The 26,587-nt window shown below is 42.6% G+C and overlaps 1 protein-coding gene across 1 annotated transcript in view; it reads left to right on the top strand.

Moving 5' to 3' along the window:
- LOC147207971 (protein kinase C-binding protein NELL1-like) overlaps positions 1-26,587 on the top strand; it is a 126,667-nt gene that overhangs the window by 23,258 nt on the left and 76,822 nt on the right. The window contains exons 5-11 of the mRNA XM_086107672.1: positions 12,581-12,677; positions 15,895-15,967; positions 16,334-16,416; positions 20,744-20,878; positions 22,654-22,756; positions 24,185-24,258; positions 25,928-26,027. Of these exons, the coding sequence (XP_085963798.1) occupies positions 12,581-12,677; positions 15,895-15,967; positions 16,334-16,416; positions 20,744-20,878; positions 22,654-22,756; positions 24,185-24,258; positions 25,928-26,027 (665 nt within the window). The remainder of the gene's footprint in view (positions 1-12,580; positions 12,678-15,894; positions 15,968-16,333; positions 16,417-20,743; positions 20,879-22,653; positions 22,757-24,184; positions 24,259-25,927; positions 26,028-26,587) is intronic.

The following is a 26,587-nucleotide window of genomic DNA, read 5'->3' as shown; positions in this document are numbered from 1 at the left end:
CCTCCAATTTCGAAATTCTTATGCTAACTCCTGGTGTGGTAACCAACTTCCAAAGTGCTGTACATAAGCAAAATGATTCGCCGTTTTACCTGAAATACGGTGGCTCTTCACGAGATGTTTTATGTATGGGCATGGAAAGTCGTCTCACAATATGCTTGTAAATGAATACATCCGTCTTGCTCAGGAAGAGCAGCCATATACAAATGAACTGATAAACAACGCATTTATTGGATTGTAGCGCTTTGCTGTAGGCCTTTTTCATCACGCAAACACATTTGTGTGACGTTACCTCCAAAAGTGTTATTACGGAGCGCGGGCAAGGTCATGCATTCACAGGACTCGATTGCATTATGCAAATATGTCTCCATATTCTCGAAAGCGAATGACTGGCATACACCCAATATATTCACATACATCCTTGTCACTCAGAGTCAATTTTTTGTTTTGGAATAGCTAATCATCGTAATGAAATAAGCCGTGCCTGTCACTTACAACCTTGTGTCCGTCCTCTACTTACAGAAGGTCAACTTGTGTGCACACTGGCTCGTGTTTCCCAAAGGGCCTCAGCTGTTGGGCTCATTACTGCTGAGTTCCTGATGCCAGCTCCTTCTCAGCTCCTGCGAAGCCTTTTACTTGGCACCCAGTTTAGACAATGCTCTGCTAAAAGTGTGATAAAAGCCACCCTCAATGCGGAGCTTGGTTTCTCCTCCTTGGGGTGCCACATGGGCTGCGAACAAAAGCAGCCCCTTGCTGAAGATCTCCTCAATCAGTCTTTGCTTCTCTTTTCTGCTCGAAAGCTCTTATTGCTCGAGTGGCTTATACAAAAACGTTTCCCCTTGTCACCAAGTCTAAAATGTCTAAAATATCTAAAACTCCACCCTAGCACTTATGGTAAGAACATTTCATTCATCAGAAAAAAAATCTTAGTTCTGCTCCCAGCTTTGCCTCTGAGGCACACTTAGACTTGCAAGATGCTCAATCAGTGAACATAGTGGCAGATTAGATGTGTCTTCATTGTGTGTGTTTGTGTGTCTCTCGCAAAAGGACATTGTCGTCAAAAGGTCACTCTTAAAAAGGTCACGTGCATTCTAAATTACTTGACATCATCTCCTGATATGTATTGTACACCTTGAGTGACATTTTTATGCAATCTCTGCCATTTTCCGCACCTCATCATTTCAAAGTTTCCCTTTGTAGTAGTTCCACTAAATGCACAATGCTATTGTGGCAGCTCAGAGGCAAAAGCATTTTATGTTGAGAGGGAAGAAATTTCATCTGTGCTGTATGTTACACATAGGTACAGCACATTTGATAATAAAGTTGTATTCAATTCAATATTTCAGTGACGCTAGTGAGACAGGAAATAGTTCTTGTTTTTCTTTGGAATTGTCAGTCTTTCTTTTTTTCTTTCTTCTCCGCTATGCTGGTTTCACTCTAGCTCCAAAGTCTTAATGTCACTCACATGCAAAGAATTTGAGAGTCACAAAATTAAGCGGGGGTTGAGGGGGGGCAAAAAAGGCTTCATATTTTGCATTAGAACGAGAGCTTTTGCCCCAGCATGGATAGTAATGCTCAGGGAGCAATATCATGCGATACTATACATTTATCCTGGTTTGAAATATTTATACATTATGTGATTACGTTTAATGTTAAGCATCATTACTGCAAAGAATAGAATCATTTTTTTCACAAGTCAGTTTTCAAAAGGCCTACCGTGAGGACTACAAAATCTGGATATGGTTTATAAATATATAGAGTTCCCACATCATATTAGTTGATTGGTGCCGAATACAAATCTAAATGTGTACAAATCTTGGCACAGTTAGAAAGAAACGGTTTGCGCTGTTGTGGGCGTGAACACAGTTGAGCTGATTTGCAGCCAATCAAAGCTTCTCCTCCCATTCCCTTTTAAAATGACTTGCGAGAGGAGGACAGTCATTGACATGGAGGAAGCAGAAACCAGATTGCTGGGGTCCAAGGTTGAAGCGCAAACATTATGGTGAACTGCAAGCAGACCTCCACTGGGACATGTAAAGTTGGCCGGGGCGATCACAGTCCGCTGTGAAGTGGGTGCTTGCAAACTGCCTTCCACCCCGATAGCACATGTCTGTGTGCTATGTTTAACGTTCTGCATCATATGAGCTATTATAAAAAATAAGATCAGTTATAATCATTGATTTGTTCAAAAAGTCCTACATTAAGCAAAATCTGTAAATGCATATGGCTCATATCGCTTTCCCTGGTCACATCTATTCACAGATACAAGACATTTTCAATCATCTGTCTCATTTATGAGTGGTCAAAAGAATGCGCTAAGCTAGCTTGAGGCAGGACCGTATGTTAATTGTAACACAACAAAAAAATGACATTAAAAACAACACCGTTCCGCTCCTACCCGGCTAGTCATTTCAAGCCATTTTAAGCCTCACATATTTGTGGCAGTCACCAGCATGGCTAATGCTCCGTGTGTCCTGGCTGCAGAACTCCCCCCCCCCCCTGAAGGCACGCCATCTTGAGACCCAGCTGCTACGGCTGGGCCACTTCAGCCATGACAAAGCAGTCAGCTTAGTGTTGGTCCTCAGTGCCTCCGACTGTATAAACGTCTGTCAGTGGTGGGGGGAATGTTAATGGTCTCCAGAGGGAAAAGAGAAAAAAAACCCCTGCTGACCTCCCATGTGTATTGCCGCGGGTTAAGATGCTACATGATCAGAGTGAGACATTCACCTTCAGGTTAAGTCGGCCAAATTTCTATATCTACTGGTTCTGCAAAGTCCTGTTCCATCTATGAAAACGTATAAATCACAGCCAGGCCGTCAGTCTGGAATACCACTCTTAGCAATATTTCTGTTGTTATATATACAGTATATATACACAGTATATACAGTATGTGTGTGCCGGAACAGCATAAGGACACGGTCAATTTGTTTGGTATGAAACAGTAAGTTCAACAACACACCGGTGCATGTTATACTTTAGATCAGGGGTCACCAACCATTTTAAAGCTACTTATCGGCTGCTGAATAGCGCAGGGGGCTACCAATTTGATGCAAGCTTTTGAAAGAACAGATTTGCTCAAAATACGGTTAAATGTGACATTATTAAGGCTAGGGGAAAAAAAGAATTGGATCACTCTGCGAATTCAACAGCAAAAATCGGTCGACACAAAATTTGTACTTCGAAATGAAGGGGAGTTGTGATTACCTGAATGATCCATCTGTAAGAAGGCACTGATCATGTTAAAGATTTCTCACAACAATTAGGAAACTCGTAAATACCAATAGAGAACACGTGATCGCTGCCAGTTCCTAGAAAATCACAATGCCACACCACTAGTAAGCTATTCTTGGAACACGCCCACGGGCTTCTCATGTGGTTCTTAGGGGCTACCTCGTACCCGTGGGCACCATGTCATATTTCTCTCAATACTAAGGGTATGTTTCACATTCACAGGGAACTGCAAAACTGCAAAAATGACACTGCTAGTAACTGCTGGAACGTATTGAATACACGGTGACGACGACGACCGTATTTGTCGATTCAGATTTGCAGTTATGGGAGTAATAATGTCTCGTAGTAAATATACACTTTGCTGGAGAAGCATCAAAGCTTATTTCTCTTGAGCGAGCACTTGTCCTGTATTTCCCACTATTTCCACTGTGGCCTTCATTTCAGAAAGGATGCGTCTTCGACACGAGCGATAAGGCACCCGTGCAAAAGCAGTCAAATTGATGACCTGTTTTTTTGGGGTGTTTTTTTTTTGTTTTGCTCTCAAAGAGGGCCAAAACAGCTTTGTCTTCAAAAAAATCCCCCAAAATACACCAAATCTTGGGATGCAGCATGATTTTATCAGTGACTTTAAAATTGGCAGCCATTTTGCCCCTGCATGTTCACAGTTATTTAAGACACACCACAGGGTTATTGATCCTTTTTGTTTGTTTGTTTATAAATACACCATTGCTGATGTAGTTTTCAGCCTCAAATTTGGGTTTGTCCGTGTCTCTGCATTCGTTTAGTGTTTATTTATCATTGACTTTTCCTCATATATCCCTTGCCATTACGGCAGGACGAATAAGATCATTTTGGGCCTCTGATCATTTGAATCGTTAAAATGAAACATTGAATTGCCGGCAGTTTACGGACATTAGTTTCATGGCGTCAGTGCCTAATGAAGGAAAGAAACTGGGAGCGATACACCTTGAAAGTCTTATAATGATGCATGTTGTATTACCTTTGTGTCCAGCAGCCATAAAATGACATCCTGCGTTCCTCATTTACTATGCCAGTGCGCTCAAAGACAGATATGTCTTTTTTTTTTCTCCATTGCTCCCCAGCATATCAGCCTGGCAAAACGTTGCAAATGATAATAAATTACTATATGATTAGATTTTGTTCAATTGGTCTGGAGAATTAGTCTGATGATGAAAAACCTATTTGGATGATTGTGAATTGTTTTTACTTCCTTTTTGAAGTGGGTTACTGTATTTCAACAAGCTACGAAAAATGACATTGGAAGACTCGCGTGCCATGAAGTTGAAAAATGATAGAAAACTTGAAAAAACATTCGTAATAGTTGAAAGCCGAGTCTTTGATTGTTGAGATCAGTATTGTTCAATTGAACGCATCTCTGACACCTTGTCTGGCCTCTTCACACTTTTCAACTATGACCTGCGCGGAAATTCTTCTGTTTGAATGTTTTATCTTGTTACAGCTCTAGACGGCTTGATGTGCAGTTATTGTGTTTCAATCCATGGGCAACAGCCAGCACGTTTAATCAATGGCTGCTTATAAGCACCTGAGGCAAAAATCTCGAGTGATTTGACTCCTTGCCAGGCAGCGTAATGAAAGGCATTTGAAAATGTCATTGATGCATTGGTTTTAATTTGATTTTTTTTTGGTACACTTTTGTTGTGAAATATTTAGCAGTTTTGCTTGAGAGGTCCAGCTCGGGTTGCAACTCAAAATAATCACCCTGCATTTAGGAGAATGCGGTGACGGAATTAATGGCCACCATTTGAATTAATCTGGCACTCAGCCTTTAATTTATGTCGGGTTGAGCGTTGAAACCTGCGTAGCGTCTCATCCATCTGTATTATACCGAACACGTGCTTTCTTCTGTTTCATCGCTTTACAAAGCTTATTGTGAGCCTTTGTCGGACGGGATGACATTCATCAAAGCTTCCTTTCCCCCGCCTCTTGATGGGGATTTGGTATTTATTTTGCTTTCCTCTTTGCGTGACCAATGCCTTGATTTCACAATGATTTGATTCACAATTACCCGCCGTCAGAAAGCGTTGCCCAAACTTCTTGTTGTGTGACAAATGTGGTTGCTCATGCCAAGGTCAAAACCCGTGAGTCCGCCACTCTGCCAGCTTTCAGCTATCATTAGCGTTGCTAAGCTTATATCGGCCTGCTTCCCCAGTTACGTTTTTGCTTTCAGGCTCTCCAATATGGCTTTACGTGGGGGCCGGAGGGGGGCGGGTGGTTGATGGAGTGTGTCATCAAGAGCGCCAAGCCATCTACTGCAGTCAGATGCCCAAATATGGGCTCCCCGCTGTTGATGAGGCAGAGGTGTGACAAGCAGACTCGAGGGACACTTGAATGCACAAATGCACGCCCTACAAGACTTTGCATCGTTGTTTTTACTTTTAATTGTTTTTCATACCAATGGAAAATAACTCTGGTGACACTACTGTCAGAAAAAGGGCAGGCGCTGCGATGAGCAGATGAGGTCATTGTTCAGGTGAGGTAAGTGCAGATAGGAAGTGGGCAGACTGGGTGAGGACACCCGATCGGGATCCATCTCGATCCACGTATGGCATGCAAGTCGTGTCCTCGGCAACAGGTCATGATGCATCTGCTATCGTATCGTATGTGCTCTACTTTCAGACTCAAGTTGCCTTTTTTTGCCGCTTACCGTTGTGCCCTCTTTTTCTTTCTCTCTTTTTTTTATTAATTTTTTTACAACAATGTCATAATAGAAAAAGATATCCCATCATCCTTTTGAGATTTGGAGGTGTTTTATTTCCATGGACTGGGTTTATGGAACTGGTGAGCAGCCACGTCAATCACAGACTTGTCGTCTCGGACGTTGCATGCTGAACCGCAAAATTGTAGTTATGGTACATTCCAATTCATTCTATTAACAAAACTCAGAAACGGAAGCATGAGAGAGACTGATAGATGGCCTTTTTTGAAATCTACGACAGATACGTTGCGCTGCAATGACAGAGCCGGAATTTCTAATGCTTTCGATGGAGCCATCAAAAGATGAGAACAGAAACGCTACACGAGTGCAACCTCACTCCCAATCCACAACACGACGTAATGAAGTTACCGTGAAAACTTTTCCTGCCTCACAGATTTCATTTAAAAAGTTCGACCACTTGGCCGGAGTTTTCATCACGCACCCGAAGCCAAAAACTGAAGAAAAATGCCCAGCATAACACTTGCGCTACGTCAGCTGAGTTGTCTCTCAAGTACTTGTTGTACTTGCCTCGAGTGATTCCCTTGGTTTGGGTGCCCTTTATACTTGTTGACTTTAGCTCAAGTCCGCTGGAGCTGGGACTGTGTGTAGAATGTAACTAAAGACAGAGGACACTAATTTGCATATTGTATATCACTTTGGACATTAAATCATCTTGTCTTTCCGGTGTATTCAACTGAATGTTGTTGAAAAGGATTTGCACATCATTTTATTTGTGTTTTATTTATTTATTTTTTTACACAACATCCCATCTTTGTTCGTAAGGGTGTTTATAATTTAGGTCGGATACACGCACACACGTACGCCACTTGTTATCGTCCCAATTTTGCCACTTGAAAAATCCGACCAGGCCGTATTTTCCTCACGCAGAGTCGGTTTATCTCGCACTGATGAAAGTATTTTCTTTTCTTTTACGCTTACTTAAGTGGGCGAATGAACATGACTTCACAAACTGTTTGGAAGCCCGTGGCTGAATAATGAGCACCCTTGTGCATGTTGATGTGTAAACCCAAAGCCCATAAGGCTTTGTCGTAGTTTGGGGCGAGGGGGGTGGGGGGAATTCTTGTTTGTCTCGCAGGATTCGTTTACCTCAAAGTTTTGTTCCGAAAGGAGTTGGCTTCATCTAATTGCTTCCATCCCCCATTCAATGTGTCATTATATCTTCATTGGTGTGTTTTTTTGTCGTTTCCATTAACTGGAGCGTCTTGATAGTGTCACATATTTACAGTATGTTGCACAGCAACAGCGGTTGCTTGATATAACATCTGTGAGGATCACTTTCTGTCAGTAGGGAGAGCGCTGCTTTCGGTGGAAATTGAAGTCGATGCTTTCATGTTCAACTCAGCTCAGGGTTGGATAAGAGAGCGCATATGGATGTTGGATCGTAATGGCACAGGTGGCCTTGGGCATGTTCACCAACTCACTGTGTTACGACTGTCAGGAGTCACATAAAAAAAGAGGCAGCTGCTAAGATATTTCAGGTCAGGTTTTACTGGCAGCTGTTTATATTTCGACATCATACCCTGCGACAACACAGATAATATTTACTGCATCTGCTGCACTGTTCTCCAGTAATCAACACTGTAGCCGGCCGGCCACGCCTTGCGGCACGGCTACAAGAGCTTTTCCTTAAATCCAGCATTTAGTAAGAATTAGAAATATGCCGACGGACCGTCAAAATTATGCCGTGATGGAAAAGCTCTCCGCGGTGTCCCAGTATCCATAAAATTTAGTGGTTTTAAAATCGAACGTAGTCACATTTGGCCACTATCGTGATATAAAGTGGGCTGCCTTTCTAGTTAATATAAGTAGACTGTGTAAAACACGAACCTAATGGCACCTTCTCCACCATATGCTGCAATCAATGTTCCACTTCCCCATTATGCAGCACTTAGCACCTCTCCGTATTGCTCTGTCTCAGGAATGAGGACCAAGACAGTCAACTTCCTGCCTCTGATGTGAGATGTGTTTGCATGTTCTCCCCGGGCCCGCGTCGGTTTCCTCCCACATTCAAAAACATGTATGGCAGGCTGATTGAACACTCTAAATTGTCCATAGGTGTGAGTGTGAGCACGGATGGTTGATCATCTATGTGTGCCCTGCGATTGGCTGGCAACCGGTTCAGGGTGTCCCCCATCGACTGCCCAAAAATGGCTGGGATAGGCTCCAGGATGCCCACGACCCTCGTGAGGATAAAGCAGGTTGGAAAATGGATTGATGGATGTATTCAACCTCCAAATTGTGAGAAACGGTGTAATATTGTCACCTTCCATACAAATGCTGCATTTCCTTCTGTTAAGAGTTTAAATTCATTTTGACTCAAAGTTTGTGATCCTCTAATATCTTCTTCACACAGAACAAAAGAAAATTGTTTTTTGAAAGTTGTTTTGCGCAGTGATGCAAAACATTTTTTTGGTGAAATGTTCTTCTCATTATGGCATTGTGGTTGCTAACATGATCTGTTACCCACTGAAACTGGTACCATGGTGATAAAAGAGCATTGTTAATCACGCTGTACAGTATGTCGACTGGTGAAGAGTCTCTGTAATTAGCCGTTGATGGGTGCTGCTGCTAACGTCAGACTATGCAAACATGCCCCATAGCACATTGCTGTTTTAATTGGCGTCACGGTGCGCTAACGTTTCCTCTGTGAAACCTTTCCCTGCTGCTTAGCTGTTGACAAGAGTGAAGACACAAAGATTAGGGGGAGACAAAATCGAGTAAAATGACCTGACCTGGCAGCTTGTCCAGACGGGAAGACATTGGCATGTTCACAACACATTTGAACAGCTCCTAAGTGTCAAGCAACTAGCATAAATACATAGAATACATCATTGTATGCATACACACAATGCATCATGCATGATAAAATCAGGATGGTTTAAAAGTTGTCGTTGTGCATTTTCAAAAAATGGTTACTGTATGTTAACTCATTCAGTACCAGCCAATTCTAGATCAAGTTTGAAAAGACGTTTAAAAACGTCATTGGGAGTGAATGAGTTAATGGACCTTTTCGCCATCACATCACAGTATTTCTTATTTGGCAATAGGTCTGATGGAAACACAGGTAAACAAACCTGTCTGTGTCATTTGACCAAGGCGGAGCGATTGAGAAAACAGATGAAATGGCTTGAATGATCATATCAGCCTCTTCTATCGCCATAGTTTGAAGATGTCAAGCGCTGGTTGAAAAAAAGATCTTACGCAAGGTCACTTGCTTTAAAGAGAGACGTTAACTGTGATTTAATTCCAACCGCTACGTTGAGAGACTTTGGGGAAGCTCAAAACAGTAGTTAAGAATTCATCTACTTGACTTTTGCTTGCATTGGTGGCACAGATGTGTTCTTATAATTCTCAGATGGATAGCATACTCTAAAGATGGCATTAGCTGGTAGGCTAGTTATTGCGTTTTGCTCAATTACTCAAAGACAACCCCACCAAATATGTTATAGGTACTGTGCCTGTGAGAAAAAAATGTCTTCCACAAACCTGATGATGCTTTGGAGTCCGAAGTCTTGCAATCTTTCCCTGTTAGGCTCCTATATGCACACGACTCTGGTGCGGACAAACGGTTCAGAAAATGGGTGGATGGATCGATAGTTGGATGGATGGTAAAAAAACAAAAACTAAACCTAAACAAAGTTTTTATCATCATTTACTGTTCAAGTCAATGACAGTCAGACGTTTTCTGACACTCAATCACTTGTGGCTTTGATTTCTTTTTACAGCTAGCTAGTGGCTAGCACAAGTTGCTAATATATCAGCGCTCATTGACACCCAAAGCCCAGCTTGTCAAATGTCACAAACAGTGAAATGCTCAGATACATGACACCCATTACAGAAGAACCGAGTAAGTGTCCTTTGGTCATAAAAAATACTGTCGAGCTAAACGGAACAGGAGCAAAACCAGAGAAACAGCACTAACTCTGCGTCACACTCACATGCGCACACACTTAAAAAAATAAATAAAAAATCGAAAGAGAGGCAAACACGAGAGTTATTTTGAAATGTATTAAAATGAGTTATAATGAGGTGCTTTTTTTGGTCTCTTGTCAGCAAGAAAAACGGTACACATCAGTTTACAGTAGCAGACTCCACAATCCAGATTGTCTGAGGTGCACTGACAGCTCCTGTTCTATGCTGGACGCATGCATGATGACAGTTGAAGCTCCCCAAGATTTTGGAATGCATTTTCACTCGAGCCTTCCTGTGTGTCATCGCCATGTTTCTCCTTTGGCTTGCATGACTTTTCTCTGGATACTCCAGTTTCCTCCTGCATTCCAAACATCTGCATGTTAGTCTTAGGAAATACTTGTTGAAAGGTACGAATGTGAATTTAGTTGCCTGACTTCATCTTATCATACATTTTGCTTGCTTGCGTAAGATGTGGTTTTAGTTTGAGAGGTTGTGAGAACTGTTGTAGGTCAGCTCATATGCGTACACAGCACAGAATTTAAATCTGACGGAGCTGGTGGTCTGAGCTGTTCAGTGCGGGATTAGCATCTCCCCCACATTTTCTACTGTGAGGATTTTACTCAATGTTCAACAAGAATGCAGTTTAACTGAGCTCGATAACACGCTTGAGGTGAAAGCTTAAACCTAGTTGTAATTTACCGTATACGAAGAAACGTTTATGGGACTGTTATGGGCAATTACCTGCACTGCTGACCTTTCTGTCTTACAAATTGTACTTTTTGTCCTCTAGTCTGTTTTGGAAGCAACCCCCACAGCTATGAAAAAGGGTTCTTGTGATTTATCTGGTCGAGATAATGCCCACTGTCCTCTGTGGATCAGCGTTTTTATGCTGATGGAAAAAAAAAAGAAAGAAAAACGGCCTCCGCAATTTTGGCCCGCGCTCGTGCCGTCGTCATTATAACCGATGTCCAGAGGCATATGAATATTCGGATTAAATTGCTTATACTCACCATCAATTCCCCCTAGCAAAGTGGCTAAGGTACGTTATTGAGCTAACTAATGTTGCATTTTTTTGGAGTTGGTGAGCTCGTCTGTCATGAAATCACTGGTCTTAGACATGTACTGTATTCTGTTGCTTCTGTGAAAAAAAAAGTCTCCTTCACCCAACCAGCGCCGTGGTTTGCCCCTGATCTCCGTTGCATGGACGCTAATGCACGACAGTTCAGGTGAAAACTGGACACAGACCTTCAATTAAGGACCTTTTTCTCAAGGCTCTCGACAAGACTCAGCCCAACTTAATCCACCTGCTACTTCAGTATTATCTCCACGAAGGACGGCAACACCAGGTCCTCTCATTAAACGCAACGAATACCACATGATTGAAAGAAACGCAGTGCAGACCGTAACATCCAATCCGACCCACAATGATTGGAACGTATATAAGTCCCTTGCTTTGCTGTGGCTGTGCTGTACCCGAGAACATTGCTGTGATTGTTTACATGACCAGAGAAGAGAAAGTGAGCTTTGCCTGTGAAGCATAAACCATTGATAGTCCAGGTTAACATCATTTTTTTCCACTGAACCAACAACACATAACTCCTGGTTGATCTTCTGTTGAATCGAGACTTTGTCAGGGTACAACTTCAGGTCCATAACCAAAATCTACTTCAGAGAGTCCCGGATCAACTTCTTTGGGATGCAACAGAGTCCCTGACAGCAGAATATTACTACTTTAATACGTTCCAGTTTCTCAGCTTTAGAGCTCAGGTTTTGAACACGTTCTTTGGTTCTAAACTTATTGACCCATCTGTAAATCAGAGTAACGACAAATTCCGTCCCATCGCCAGGCTTCCCTTCTTTTTTTGGATTTTAAGAGTGGTTTGTTTGAAAGACCGAAATCATAGATTATGGCAAAAGAGCATTTTAAAAAATCTGTATTTTGAAAGCATTGACACTTTACTGGTCATTCATATTATTCACTCTGATAACACTGGTCAGCACATTTTGGTGCCAATAACATTTCAACGGTTTAAGGTTTTCTTTTTTTTTTGATATTGCTGAATCCCAAAATCACATAGATTTTTTTTTTCCAAAATGGCACAAGTTTTTGACACATTCCGTGTTTTTGTTTCACAAAAGTGCTGAAAGAAAATATGCACATTTTGACATTGGAATTCTCTTTGTGCCCCAACTCTGAGGCTTTATTTGTCTTTTCAAGCATGTCCAGACAGCATTCGTTCATTTTTGATGCAATGAGAAACAGGCCAATGCATATTGCGGAGAGCCTTCTATATGCAAATCAAGCAAGAATTCAGAAAATCGGGCAATGTGAGCAGTAGACAACAATGTTGCTTCACTTTTATTAGACAGCAAATGTAATTTTTAATACCCCTAAATGTATTGTCAATCAAAAAATGGTCACAAATTAGAAAAAAACTGTCACAAATCAGATTTCTCTAGAACTAGAGCTAATTCAAAGAAACAGATTTGCCACGAAACCATTAAAATATCTTTGGAAAAAAAATGGTTGGACAGGGTGATACATGGTGCTCATGCGATTGGGGGAACCGTATTATGAACACGTACAGCGAAAACAAATGCTTTTTACGGGTGATTTACTCGACACTAGGGTGCAAGATATTCACGTCCAATTCTTTGTTTGTTTGTCTTTTGTCTTGACAGGATTTATGAGCGAGTGATCGACCCTCCTCAGATGGAACTCACGCCGGGAAGCGGCGTTTGGCTGGGCCAGCACGGCCACAAACACGGCCTGTTCAAGGTGAGACTCGGACGAAGATGCATCCACAGTCCTGCAATTCCCTCGTTGGAGCTCAACGTGCTTCACATTTAAAGTTGCCTGGGATAATTGGGCAGATTTGCACTGGGCTTGGAAGTAAAAAGGGAGCCTGGTAGAAGACACAAGAAGAAGTACCGAGGGGGGCTTCAAGAGGAGCTGCATCCAGCACAGTGTGTGCTTTGAAACGCTTATTCCCAAGCTCATTACAATGTCGATCTTTAATCACTGCTCATTTTCTCACCCTGCAGCATGTGCTCAGAGCAGCCAAAAGGACATGCCAGATTATGTCAGAGATATGATTTTGTTCTTGTTGAAACCACATCCCTGCCCACTCAATCAATAGACTTTGTTTTTTTTCCTCTCGCCTACATATTGATTAGCCTCCACTCTCCGCTGTGGTGTCAATGATGTTGCTCGGAATCTGAAGGCCGCCGTCTCAGCTCCCTCCGCCGGCTCCTCATTCACCTCTTTGTAGACGTTAAGAGGATCTTTCTACTTGAAGAAAGCTCCGGTCTTGAAAGATTCAGCAATTTCCTACCCACGGTTTTGGTTTCGTGCTTGAAATGTTGCCGCTCCGCGTGCAAGGATTGCTTAAAAGTCATTGTCAGCAAAGAGACAGATGGCGTGGAAACTGGTTGGTGTGAAGTGACGGAGGAAGAGCGGAAATTTCCCCTGCAGCTTTTCGATGGTCGGGGTTGACATGTTGGCTGACAGGTGTGCTTGTAACACCTTGAATCCTGAACCTGTTGCTCAGTGTGCTGCAAGGGCGGGTCATACATCGACAAGAGTCAACCCCAGACACGGGATCTGCTTACACAACTCGCATTCATCTTTTTGCTGGAGTGTCAAAAAGTTCACTGTGCCGCTATTAGTTCTGACATATTAAATATTCATCAATTGCAGATGAGCTGGTCAGATTGTCTTATATAATATATCAAAAAGAGATCCTATTGCAGTGGCACATTGATTTTTTTTAGTTTGTTTGTTTGAAGTTGTTGTTTGGTCTTGTTTTTGCAAGCCAAAATTTTGTCTAGATTAAACTTTTTTTTTTTTTTTACATAATTTTTTATTATTAGCTTACATTTTGTTTTGATACAATACAGATTTTTGTTTTTTTGGGGTGGGGTGGCTGGAATGAACAGATCCATGGTATTTGGTTTCATTTTAAAGAGGATTTCATGTGAGTAAAAATGAGTTCTTACATCCAAAAGTAAACATAATAGAGGGCTGGTAGTAAACATTTTCTTTATACAAATATATTTCGAATAATAGATACAGTATACCATATCTTTTAGGAAGCCAACCTCCATTTTCTTCCCGGCAAGTAGATCAGATCTGATACGTCACCATTTCAGATCATCAAGCAATCAAGTTTGCGTCCCTTGTTGAATCGCAAACTTTTTGGTAAATCAGGCCCTGACTGTAGCAACGACATTAAGATTTAATTAAAGAACTACTGTTTCTGCGAACTGGTTCACATTAGTGTTGGATGAATAATATGAAAATCCAAATTATTTCACTCACATTTTTCAAACGTCACAATTAGGTGAAACACAGCCCCCGAGTTTAGTTTGAGCTATCTCTGCTCAACAGGGGATCGTATTTAAAGTTTCTGCAGTGTCAAACTTTTAATGGTGATGGCTAGTACTGTCAGCCCTAATGCATAACACGGAGAGAAAATTATTACCGGTACATTTTTTTTGGTGTGTTCAGCTCAGCAGGTCTCTTAATAGCCACAGTACGACTTAAAACACATTTAGTCGCCCACACATTTAGAGATTGAAATTGGATACTTACATTACAAATGTTCTTCATGATTTAATCGACAGGCCAGCACGGCGGGGACGAGGTTCGATGGCATGCCTCATTGCCGAGAGGCTAGAATCTTGGCTCAGGGACTCTTGGGCAGTTACGTGCCGTTTTCTTATGAGGGTTTTCTGCAGGTAGGTTGAGGGTCTCCCCCCCCCCAGATTTGGATCATAAGGAAGCGACAAGACAAGATAGGCTTTTGCTTCCTTCTGCCACTTCTCAATCTTTTAACACTTTGTACAGAGTCTCTTTCTTTACGTTTTTTTTTATTGATTGTTTGAGACACTGTACAATCACATTTAAACATCTCTACCGCGAGCAATGAAATTACCGGATATGAAAAGGATTCTTATACTAGAACACGTGGCTAGAGGTAATACCGTCTTATTATTATTGGACGTAGAAGCACACCCGTGTCCTGTATGACCCACGCGCTATAATTTAGTTCCCTGAACAGTATTCATTACGATCTCACAGTATATTGAGTCAGTAGGCCCAGCGCAAGTCTAGGGAAAAGTGCAGTCTAACCGTGTGCTCAGCCCGTGTGTGTGTGGTCTCAATCCTTGCTGCCATTCTGTTCATCTCATGGCTCTCCCTCAAGATACAGTGGCAAGGTGTTGCTTGCATCAAGGCCACGCAAATGCAATGTGAATGGATTTCACGCAAATCTCTCAAGCAAGGGAAGGTCGGTGGCAAGTGGCTGAAATAACACATTTTAATGTTTCCAGCAGCCCATTTTAAGGGCAAATTGTGTGAGTCTGCTTGAGGGGGATTTACAAGATTGGTTTTCCCAAAAGATGTCCCCCCCCCCCCCCCCCCCCATGTACTGCTGGATGTGACTTGTCATTCATGATGCTTGGCAGACTGGTCAGCATCTGGTCAGTTGTAGATGCACTAAATATGTACAGCAAAGTACTTTTTCCTTCATTTTATTTTCAAGGAGTGCTGCATTGTATTGACACATTTTGAGGAGATTTCAAATTCTGAACGTGATGCGTGTGTACTTAAGGGTAGACGTTATCTGTTGTTTTTTTTTTCACCATTTAAAACAGATCCCGGTGTCTTAAAAACATGTCCTTGAAATGCTTTTCATCGAAATACCGGCATCATCAAGAGCGATATCACACACCCTCGTTGTCGTGCTGAACGTAGCTTCATTTGTGGAGGCGGTGGCCCTGTGTCATGCAAATGAGCTCCATGTTCTGTTGGCCCTGTAGCGAGCATTGTGTTTCATTTGCAGCAAATGATTTGATCTAAACATGAAACTCAACATCTGACATGTGAAGACGCCTACTGATAAACATCAAGCAAAGGGGGACCTGATGGATCAATAGTGGGGGAAAGAAAAAGAGAATCTAATCCGTGGATCTCTCTCTTTCTGTCTTGTCAGGGCATTATCCAGGATGTGAAGTTTGTTTTTGCTCCCAACGGCTACATCAGCCAGTGCCCAAACCTTAACCGCAGTAAGTGTCTCGATGAAACATAAACGCACAGTATATTACATTTGTGTTTCATGAACTCTTGCCTTGACGAAACTGGACTTTGATATGATGGCGGTCATCAATATAATTTTGAAGAGGAAAAATCTTCTTCACGAATGCTAATTTCCCCATGGTAGTCTCCCGCCCTGTTTTCAAATCGATATCCAAAGCCTTGTCAGTATAATATGGCACGTAATTCTAGATTGTCTATTAGGCCGATCGCTCCCACAAGCCAAAAACAATGCGACCGAGACGTGAGTTTTGTTGACTATTGATCTGTGTCGAAATTGCACCATCAGTTGGATGCTTTTATCTTTTCGGCTGTGTTCATCCACTCTTTTCTTTCAGCCTGCCCAACCTGCAGTGATTTCTTGAGCCTGGTGCAAGGCATTATGGACCTGCAGGATCTACTTGCCAAGATGACCCTCAAGGTAAGAACAATCAATTGCCTCCCGCAAAGACAGACATCCATTATAGCTCACCAGACTGGACATAAAACACACTCGATTTTTACTATACTGCCATGAAATCTACAACACACTGCAAAACAAAGGAAAAAAAAGTGTCTTTCCCATACTGTCATGAATTGACTTTTGTCTCAGCTTGGGAGAGCACAAAACATTCATACTTCAAATACATAAAAGCGCATACAGCTAAAAAGGGTAAACATTCTTGCAGTCGTGACACGCGAAATAAGAGGCACGTTGCCGTCGAAACAAAAAGAGTCGTAGGAAGTTTTCTTTTTGGCCAGATGCACACGCAATGGTTCGCCTGAAGGGAGGCACTTAAAAGAGTGATGAAGGGATGTGACAAGTCCGTGGCGATGCAGACTGCTTCCTTTTGTACCGTGTGAATGTTCAGGGCAGTGAGAGAAGTCTGAGAGACGTTAGGGATGTTTACTGCTTGTTTGATCATGCTGGCGTGTTTGTTCCTTTGCTTTGTATTGGAATGATGTGATGCTAAATCTGAGAACGGGCTCAATGAGTGACCGCGATACACCGTTTTGATGTTCTGTCCGATGTGAAAACTCCCTTAAAACACTAGTGTCAAACGCGAGGCCCGGGGCCGGATCTGCCCCGCACCATAATTTTATGCGGCCCGCGAAAGCAGCTCAAACATGTCAACTTCCATGATCCTTTCTAAAATATCTACCAAAATTTTAAATTCTCATGTAATTTTTTTGTTACCAAAACCCTCATGACAGTAACTTAAACAATAGGTGAACAAAACGTTATTCTTGACTTCTTTATACTGTATGTCATAACGGCCCTCCAAGGGAAACTGTAACTAAAATCAGGCCCGCGACAAAAATGAGTTTGACACAGGTGCCTTAAAACATGCAGTGCTGATCCTTTTTGTAAAGCTCATCCATTTGCTGCGTGGAAGACGAAAGTCGGTGTCCATCCCAAGATATCAAAAACTACGGAGTAGATGCGGTGTGTCAACGGGTGCGGCTTCCCCCACAGCACAGCTCGTTGGTTTTATTCACATTCAGTTCCAGTGAGCTCTCCCGTAACTAAAGGGCCATAGTTTTCCACATACGGCTTTCCACCAAAACCACATTTTGTGCAGTTCCCGAATGCGTTAACTGGATTATAAATCACTCTACTGTAGAACTGCGGTTGTTATTGTTTGCACTCTTATCGTGAGCCAGCGCAACTATCCGGGGCACTGCCATCTTTGGATTTTGGCAGGCTTTTAAATTTGGCGTCTCCGACAAAATAATACGCAATACATGAGTCGAAACTCCTTTCTGATGAACGTTTACCACCCTGCTGTGTTGACACATTCACCTTTTAAATTCATACACGCAACACTTTGCCACCTGATTGGTTCATACAAGTCCCAGCGGGGAGGATCCGGTCATCTGCACTCCCCCAAATGTCTCCTTGCCTTTCAGTGATGGAACTGCAAGAGTTCACCAAGAGGTGAATCTTTTCTTATTTGGTCGTGGCGTACGAGAAAGAGTGACTCTAAGCATTGTATATCGATTCCCTTGACATTTGCATGTATCATATATGTTCAATGGACAATGAAATATCACACACTCAGACTATTGAACACACCCGAAGTGTGCGGTTCGAAGGGCGAGATATTATGCCGTCATTTTTTTATTTTTGGGTATTTTGCCGGAGTGTCTGCCTTGTGTCTCAAAGACTGGAGACACACGTCTATCAGCTTCTGACTTGTGTGATACCACCGCCAGTCGGTACCGCTCACGATATCCTGGATAGCGATTTCCTCTGAGGCGCCTCAGGGCTGATGCTTTGCGTTGCAAATGGGTCTCTTTTGTTTTGGGCTTTGACGGGGCCGCTTTTGAAAGCTCACAGCTCACACAGACGTCCAGTAGCCAAAACCAAGTCCAATAGTTCAGTGGCATCTAGAATTTCTTTCTCTGTCTGTCTCTCTCTTTCCTCTCTCTTGCTCGCTTTCTCTCACTTAGAAGAATCCATCATTTTATGTCAAGTCCCCACTTTCCTGACCCTGTGGCAAAAGTGGGTCTCACAGGAGAATCTGGGGTAGACTGAGGGCTGCTCAGCCTATCATTTCCTAATTGACCTTCACCGTTCAGTCCAGTTTTCTTATTCAGGTTAGATTTCTGAACATGTATATGGTATCTCAGTTAAGACGGAAAGAAGTGAGTCTTTGCATCAAATTCATCTAATGATGTGGAAATCATCCGAGGAATGACTTTGGTCAATGTGTTCCCACCGATTCACCGATCTTTCCCAACCCGTTCAACTGTTCGCACTGGTGTTGGTAATTTCATTTTCTCGTAAATGGCAGGCTCGGGCCAGCTGGACCTAATTTGCATGGGTTAATGCCCACCAATGCCAAAAGAAGGGCACAAAACTGGAGTGTTGCAGCAATGCAAGCACACAAACTGAAGATGGAATGTTTTTTTTAGATTAAAATTGTACATGTTTTGGCATTGTTTTCTCCAAGTCCTCCAGTTTTCTTCCACATTCCAAAAATACGCAGGGCAGGTTGGTTGGGCATTCCAAATTGTCCTGATCTGTGCCTTGCGATTTTGCTAGCAACCAATTCAGGATGTACACTGCCGACTGCCCAAAGACAGGCGGGATAGGCTCCCTCTTCTAATCTGTTTATCATCACAAGGGTCGCAGGCATGCTGGAGCCTTCAAATGATATCTAACAAATAAATTAACGTGTTTTATAGCATAGCCGGAAGTATGTACGGTAAATCAGGCAGGTAGGTCCGATAGCTGGTCTTTGAAAACAAACGATAAATCAATTGAGAGCAGATTTCTTAAAAGCGTCAACACACCTTCATTTCACCATATTTCTGCAATTTAAAAGTTGGATAAAGACACATTGAGACTTTCCTGTTGGAAGACAAGTTCTTCTTGCATGCAGCTGTAAATCTGGACATTCTGGGGATTGCCCAGTGGTCTGAGCTGCTGTATGCGCTGCCCGTACCACTGCCCTAGCTCATACAATTAATTTACTCTGGCCCGCGAAGCCGGGAATCCGGGGATCAATTTTTTTCCAACACGACTAGAAACTTGATAACTACATCACAGCCTCTCTGTACAAACTGGCGCATAAAAGTGGCCTAACACAGTCACACTTGTTACATTTAACAAGAACAAAGCACACCGAGAAAGCCTCCGTGCAATCGTAAAGTTAGCATCAATCCGCTAAGTCGACCACCTAAGTGACGTGGATGGCTTTGAAATAAGAGCACAAACACGAAGTGCCACGTTAGCTAACGAATGGTTACTTTGGTAACGGCGTTTAATAAATCTGCCTTGTTAAGTGTAAAGTGTCTTCTCCCATGATATGTTATACTTGCCTATTGGTCAGTTGTTTTCAAACTTGTTCAAATAAACACTGAATACCACGGGAGGGAATGATAAATTGTTTTAGATTGATGCGCGAGTTAGGTTAAAGTTGTGTATCTTCATTAAAAGGTCTTGTAAAGTAGGCCGGTCTGAGCCTTGAAACTTCAGGGCTGAAAATGAGTCCCACTCCGGTCCTGCTTGCATATACTGTATACACCACATTTTTCTTTCATCCGTGTAATTTAAAATATCGACGTCTGTCGGGTGACGCATCATAAATCCCGTCTTCGTCGACGACCCTAACAACATATCCGCAAGTGAAGAAAAATAAGCAGGAATATTTCAATTTACAAGGAACCGCAAAGAAGTCGACATTTTAAAGGAAGGAAAAAAAATATATGGCGGTACTTCTGAAAACTGTGACGGGTGTATTTTAACACTCAAACTACAGTTTTTCTATACAGTGCTTATTTAATCTTGGTCGGAACGAATGTAATAAACTTTAAAAAATATTAGCAGTCAGACCCGGTCGTCTTTCCTTTTCATTTCTTTCAATCAGGAGTCATTTGTATCACCGCGAGACGAGCAAACAGTTCTTTGGCGGATGTCAGAGAGGCATCAGAGTTGAAGGACCAACATCAAGAGAATTGGGAATGAAACAAGCTGGGAAGAAGGGCGGAAGAGTGAAAGGAGGGTTCGTCAGGATCTCGAGTGTCTGTCTGCAGTCTTTTTTTTTTTTTTTTACTGTAGCTTCTAGCCTACGGTCTGAAGTGTGAGCTGAATGAAGATGGCTTATTATTCTTCCTCTAATGACTGGCTCCCAGTGGAGCAGCGCTCTGAACAAAAGTGGGCATTCCAGAGGGCCACGGAGAGGGCTGGAGGGGTTAACGCGCTGGCGCTGTTCGACTTTTTGATTTACTTTTGTGACTGGTGATTTTATGGTCATTCCTAGCTAAATTACGCCGAGTCCAGGCTGACCCAGCTTGAGGGATGTCACTGCGAGAAGACCTGCAGTGCCAACGGCCTCGTCTACAGAGATAAGGAGCTGTGGGCGGAGCCGCAAAATTGCAGGAACTGTGCATGTAAGGTGAGTGTTACTCTTGTCTCATGAAGGAGAAAATCTCTGGTACAAAATGATCACGCTTCGTTTAAAAACAACAACAACAACAACAACATCATTTGAATATATTTAACACCACACTGTGTACGTTGTTGCTGGTAGCCTTCTTTGCCAAATCCGATACCGTTGCCGCTTCCGGGCGGCACCCCGATAATCTCCCTCTAATTAGCCTCCCTGTCTGCTCACACACACGCTAGCCAAGACTTTAAAACGTGTTGAATCAGGCCACCGAGAGCCCTTGGGAATCCGATTTACAGTATCACGAGAGAGCAAGGATTGGAGAGAATTTAGTTGGTGTGATTTGCTCCTCTGTATAGACCACTTTGCCATATGCGCGGTATCCCGGAGAAATTAGTTCCAATGAGTCATGAAATGAAGACGCATCAGCTTCAAAACTCACGTCACTCCTCCGGGGCCTCCGACAACTAAGTGTCTTTATTCATCCGTCAGCACTGAGCGATGAATCAGTTAAGAGAGTCGATGTTTACACCAGGCTAGCCAACGCAGAAGCGGCTGGTCATTCGGTCTGATTCAAGTGCTGCACACCAAATGCACTTTTGTGCCGATGCTAAAATTTTAACTTGTTCTTGACACCGTGATTAATTTTGTGTAAGTGTTTTGCGACAAAGGCGCTTGAACGTTGTCGGTGTATTGTCGTGTCACACTTGTTTTAATGTTTTGAAAGCGCAATGGCACCGTACGAATAACTATGTGCGTATACCTGGTTTGGGGTTAGTGGCTAGGTGTCCGCATCACAGTCCAAGGTTCTGGGTTTGAATCACGCCTCTGACCTTATTTCCCCACCCACAAATGAAAGGGGAACCATAATATATTGAGGATATTTGTTTTTCATGCCACACATCTGATTTTTGGCTCACATTAATCGGGTGAAATACAAAAGGCGTTTTTTTGTACGGCAGCCAGAGCGCAATCCTGAAAAGAGCAGCTTCTATTCTGAACAAATGTTTGAAGAAGATCTGTGAACTGCGCACATCACTTCTAAATTTATTTCCATTTTGTTTGGTAGTCCAGTTTTCGGTAAGTTGTAAGATATTGCATGTTTGGCTTACATTTGTAATGTTTTTAGCGCAAACAGACTGCAGCGGCGCACTTGGTTTTGTAGTTGCAAAGGAAAATCAATCAAACAATAGAAGAACTAAAAGTGAATCTCATGTATTAATCAAACCTGATTTGTTCTACTCTTCATGACGCAGGTGATGATTTGAAGCAAGCTATCCAGCAGGCCAAGCATCGCATCTTACTTTTTTTTCCTCCATCATGCTCTTGGCGCCTTCACTCACTGCATTTGGATTAATGTTATGAATGTTTCTCTCATGTCTTCTCGCTTGACAGCATTCTCTTTTTTTCCCCTCCATTCTTCTCATTAGAATTGAACTGGTTATATTCAAAGCCCTAATTAAAACATGATTACAATAAAACGTGCACTCCCCCATGTTGAGAAAATTAACAGGTTATTGCTTATGTGTCGTTTTTCGTTTGTCGCGATAACTTGGTGCTAATGTCATATGCCTATAATAATTACAAATTGAGTGTCAGCCATTAATCTCCTTTTTTAAAATATACATACAGTATATAGTTAGTATGTGCTGTATTTTGCCGCTTAAAAGTGGGTTGCCAACTCTCCGGTGCAAACTCATGTTCCCAGAAAATAATTGCGTTTTACTCATTTTACCAACATTATTTGAACTTTTTTTTTTTCTCTGTTAAAAATTTTCTTCCAGAATGGAGTGGTAGAGTGCCGCAGGATTTTCTGTCCGCCAACAAATTGCTCAGAGGACTCATTGCCAGTCCACGTGGATGGGACCTGCTGTAAGAAATGCAGACGTGAGTACACATCGCAGACATACCACACGCTTCGTCAGGGGTAAAGCGATATAGCGGCCAATGGAGGTGTCCACCCCACTGGCCACCCCGACACACCACACTGTTTTTTTTTTTTTTTTTTTTAATTGAGTATTTTTTGAGTACTAAACAAAAGGTCACTAACTAATGCGGAATAGTGGAATAAAGTAAACTACAATTCCCCCAATGCAATTTGATTTTCAATGTCAAAAGATTCATTTGGCTCCTTTTTTCTGGATGAAACACATTTGCACACTTCCTCCTCACTTTCTGTACTATTTGTGTGCCTGTCTACCCAGCGTCCTCATTCGGCTCTTATTATTTATAAATATGTACACATTTTACGATATGTCATTGGATTACATAACGCCACACACAAAAAAATAAATATTCAGGACTCTTACGGGCCAACATTGAAGTACCCATCAATTAATCCTGCGAATTTAAAAACACATATTCGGATCTTATAAAGAACTCTAAACTGTATTGGAGCCAGTGAAGGGACGCCAGAGTAGGAATTATGTGCTCCCTCTTAACGAGTACCAGTCTGGAGGCGAGCAGCAGCATTCTGGACCAACTGGAGACACTTCATGGAGGACTGGCTGACTCCAAAGTAAAGTGCATGACAGTAATCCAGCCGGGATGTGGCAAAGAAATGACTTGCTGTTTCAACGTGCTCTTGAGAAAGGAGAGACTTTACTTTCGCCACCTGCCTGAGGTGAAAGAAGCTGGATTTAACAGCAGCACCATTTTTGAGATCCATGCCTCAAGTGTGGGGGCAAAAACATCTTGGCGGATGGGCACTAGCCAACTGTAGTTCAAGAATATCGAATACGTGTTTGGTAAATGCTCCAAAATCCATGGCCGGCCGTGTATCTTGCTGTTCTGCAAACCTGGCAATCCCTTCTGCATAGATTTAATAATCCCAGCCTCACTATTCCTTTCTCTATCACTCCGCATGCCCGGTCTTCCTCCTCTTCTTCCCACCTGAACATCACAACTCCAGCACGGGCAAACAAGGGAATTATGTTCCAGAGTCGCAAGTGTGAGCTCCGTGGCCCTGCACCCGGGGGAGGAGGAAAGCAGGACTTCATACGATAGGCTTCATTTTCTATTTCTGCTTATATTGCCAGAGGAATATGTAGAAGCGTCTCTTCTGTTGTATTCTTAATGCAGTTACATTTCACCCCACCCCCTGCTGAGGCCCGCTCGCCAAGGACAAGTCATTTTCCTGACTGAATTAACTGGCTGTGTTTGCCTTAAATGCATGTTGGTGTGCAATCACGCGTTGTTCATTGGGTTCATTGTTGTTTAAAGTACAAGGATGTCGTAACATGATCCTGTTTTTTTAAAATAGATTTCAGTTTTCTCCCGCCTAAATTGAGTGTTTCTCCCCACCCCCCTCGACAGCAAAATGCAGTTACATGGGACAGGTCTTGTCTGAGGGCCAACGCCTTTTATCCAGGAGCTGCAGGGAATGCAAGGTAACTCTTCTTTTGGTGCTCTGTTTCGCCTTTTATGTTGCAATCAGTTCACCAGGCTGCATTTGTCTTCTCACGTGAGTATGTGGAGGGACCGCTCGTATTGGACTCCTTGTTGTAGAATTCATTAAGTCATTTGTTTTCCATTGTCTCGGTTCGTTTGCCTGCGTTTGATCAAAAAGCCAGGTAATTAAAACAAAACAAAAACAAAAAAAAACAACTAATGAATGCAGAAATACAAAGACCTGATTTGACCCACTGTTTTATCACTGCATTGGATTCTGATTAAAGGCATTCTTCATGTTCAGCATTGGTCGGAGGTGAGTATTATTCACAGGGAGGCCGTTTATCTGTGAAGACACATTTTTACGGACAAAACTGGCATTGTGGGTGGATATGTGCCTACAAGGAACGACATACACAATATTTCTGGAACCATGAATTATTCTTTAAAATGCCAAACCACAATTTGAGTGAATGTAAAGCCGGGATCTTCAATTCAAATTTGGAAGGCTCCGGTTGTAGGGCATTTCCCAGGGCGAAGGTCCGGACTGCAAAATATTTCAATGTGTGTAACCCAACCCATCCATCCATCCATCCATCCATTTTCCAATCCGCTTTATCCTCACAAGGGTCGCAGGGGGTGCTGGAGCCTATCCCAGCTGTCTTCAGGCAGTAGGCGGGGGACACCCTGAACCGGTTGCCAACCAATCGCAGGGCACACACAGACGAACAACCATCCATGCTCACAATTTCATGTGTTCAATCAGCCTGCCATGCATGTTTTGGAATGTGGGAGAAAACCGGAGTACCCGGAGAAAACCCACGCAGGGCCAGGGTTAACATGCAAACTCCACAAAGGGAGGCCGGAGCTGTAATTGAACCCTGTACCTCTGCACTGTGAGGTCGACGCGCTCACCACTCGACCACTGGGCCGCCCGTCTGTTTTATTGTCTTACCCATTTGCTTCCTATTTCTGTCATCGCGGTTTTAAAGTTTTATGTGTCTCACTGTGCTATTATCGAAACCTGCCTTGAGACAATGGCTGAAAACTAGTGTTTACGCTAAGTCGGGCGCATTTACACGCTTTATTCTTGCGTTGAACTCAATAAATAAATTAACTCATTAGTAATGCATTGGCAGTGTTCGGTTGCTGCCTTCCGGGTTCCCAGCTGATGCCCTCAGCAGATGGAGAGCTTGAGTGCTCTTCCCAAACCTGGATCAAGGGGGAAGTTTGGGAATTTCACATCTGAACTTCATTTTTGTGGCAACCCTTTTTGGGCTGAGCTGAAAAGATAATCGAATCAGGCTCCGGATTTTTACTCCTTCTCCACACAGATTGATTCCATTTTATTGCGTCTATGCCTGTTCAGATTTGACGAGAGGTTCTGGGTTTACAGCGATCAACTTACTGGTGTCAAATACGATTTGACAAATAAAATGAAAACGAGGAGCAAGTCGTCACACATGAGAGCGCCTTCACGGCGCTTGCTTGATGAAGAATTGGAGTTGAACGGGAAGATAATACAAGGCAAAAATCTGGGAATAGAAAAGGCGATGCGGAAGGCGGGCAACAAACGTTGGTGTTCATTTATCAAAGTGAGAACGACACAAGAGAAAGAAAACAATTTCACTTTGCCCTCAACTTTATCTGCCGCACTCTCATTTGCAGAATGGCCTGATGGTGAAAGTGACAGAAACCTGTCCGGAGCTCAACTGTTCTGTCAGTGAACAGGTATTGAGAGACGGGAGATGCTGCAATGTTTGTCAAGGTATGTCTCTTAGCGTGCCTGTTTCGGGTGTTCATTTTAGCCCTTCGTGCACAAACCCCGCAGCGTCGAGAATTTAGAGACAAATTTAGTGATGTGACTGCAATTTGCACCCTTGCAACACTTGTTCTCTCTGCAAGCCGGTCTGAATATTTCTTGGCTGAGTTCCCATAGCGGCTACCGGAAAGAGTTGATGATATTACTATGAGATGACATTTTTACTTACAATGTTGAAATTGGCATCGGAAATAAGTGGGGGCAAGAGGAAGATTTCTTTTGTAAGCGATCACAAATTAAAGCTGGCTCCAAACTCGAGTGCGACTCATGTTTTGATTTTAAGTCTCCTGCGTGACTGTGGTTGTAATTGATCATGTGTAAAGATCTGATTCGATTTGGTTTGATTTTATTATAGGTCGTGCTTCATTTCAACACGCCTTGAAGTCGTGCAATGTGTGGTGGCGGTGCACTCAGTCATTTTTGATTGTACATGTTTGATTTTTCTTGTTTTTGAATTGGGCCATCTTTTTTTCCCGAATTCGAATACATTTTATCTTTTCATGTAT

Source organism: Hippocampus guttulatus, chromosome 3 (genome assembly GCF_054856545.1).
Source record: "Hippocampus guttulatus isolate MCC_2025c chromosome 3, RoL_Hgut_1.0, whole genome shotgun sequence".
In the NCBI taxonomy this organism is placed as follows: Eukaryota; Metazoa; Chordata; class Actinopteri; order Syngnathiformes; family Syngnathidae; genus Hippocampus; species Hippocampus guttulatus.
Note: the sequence above shows the minus strand (reverse complement) of the source record. Positions and strands in the feature narration are given on the sequence as shown.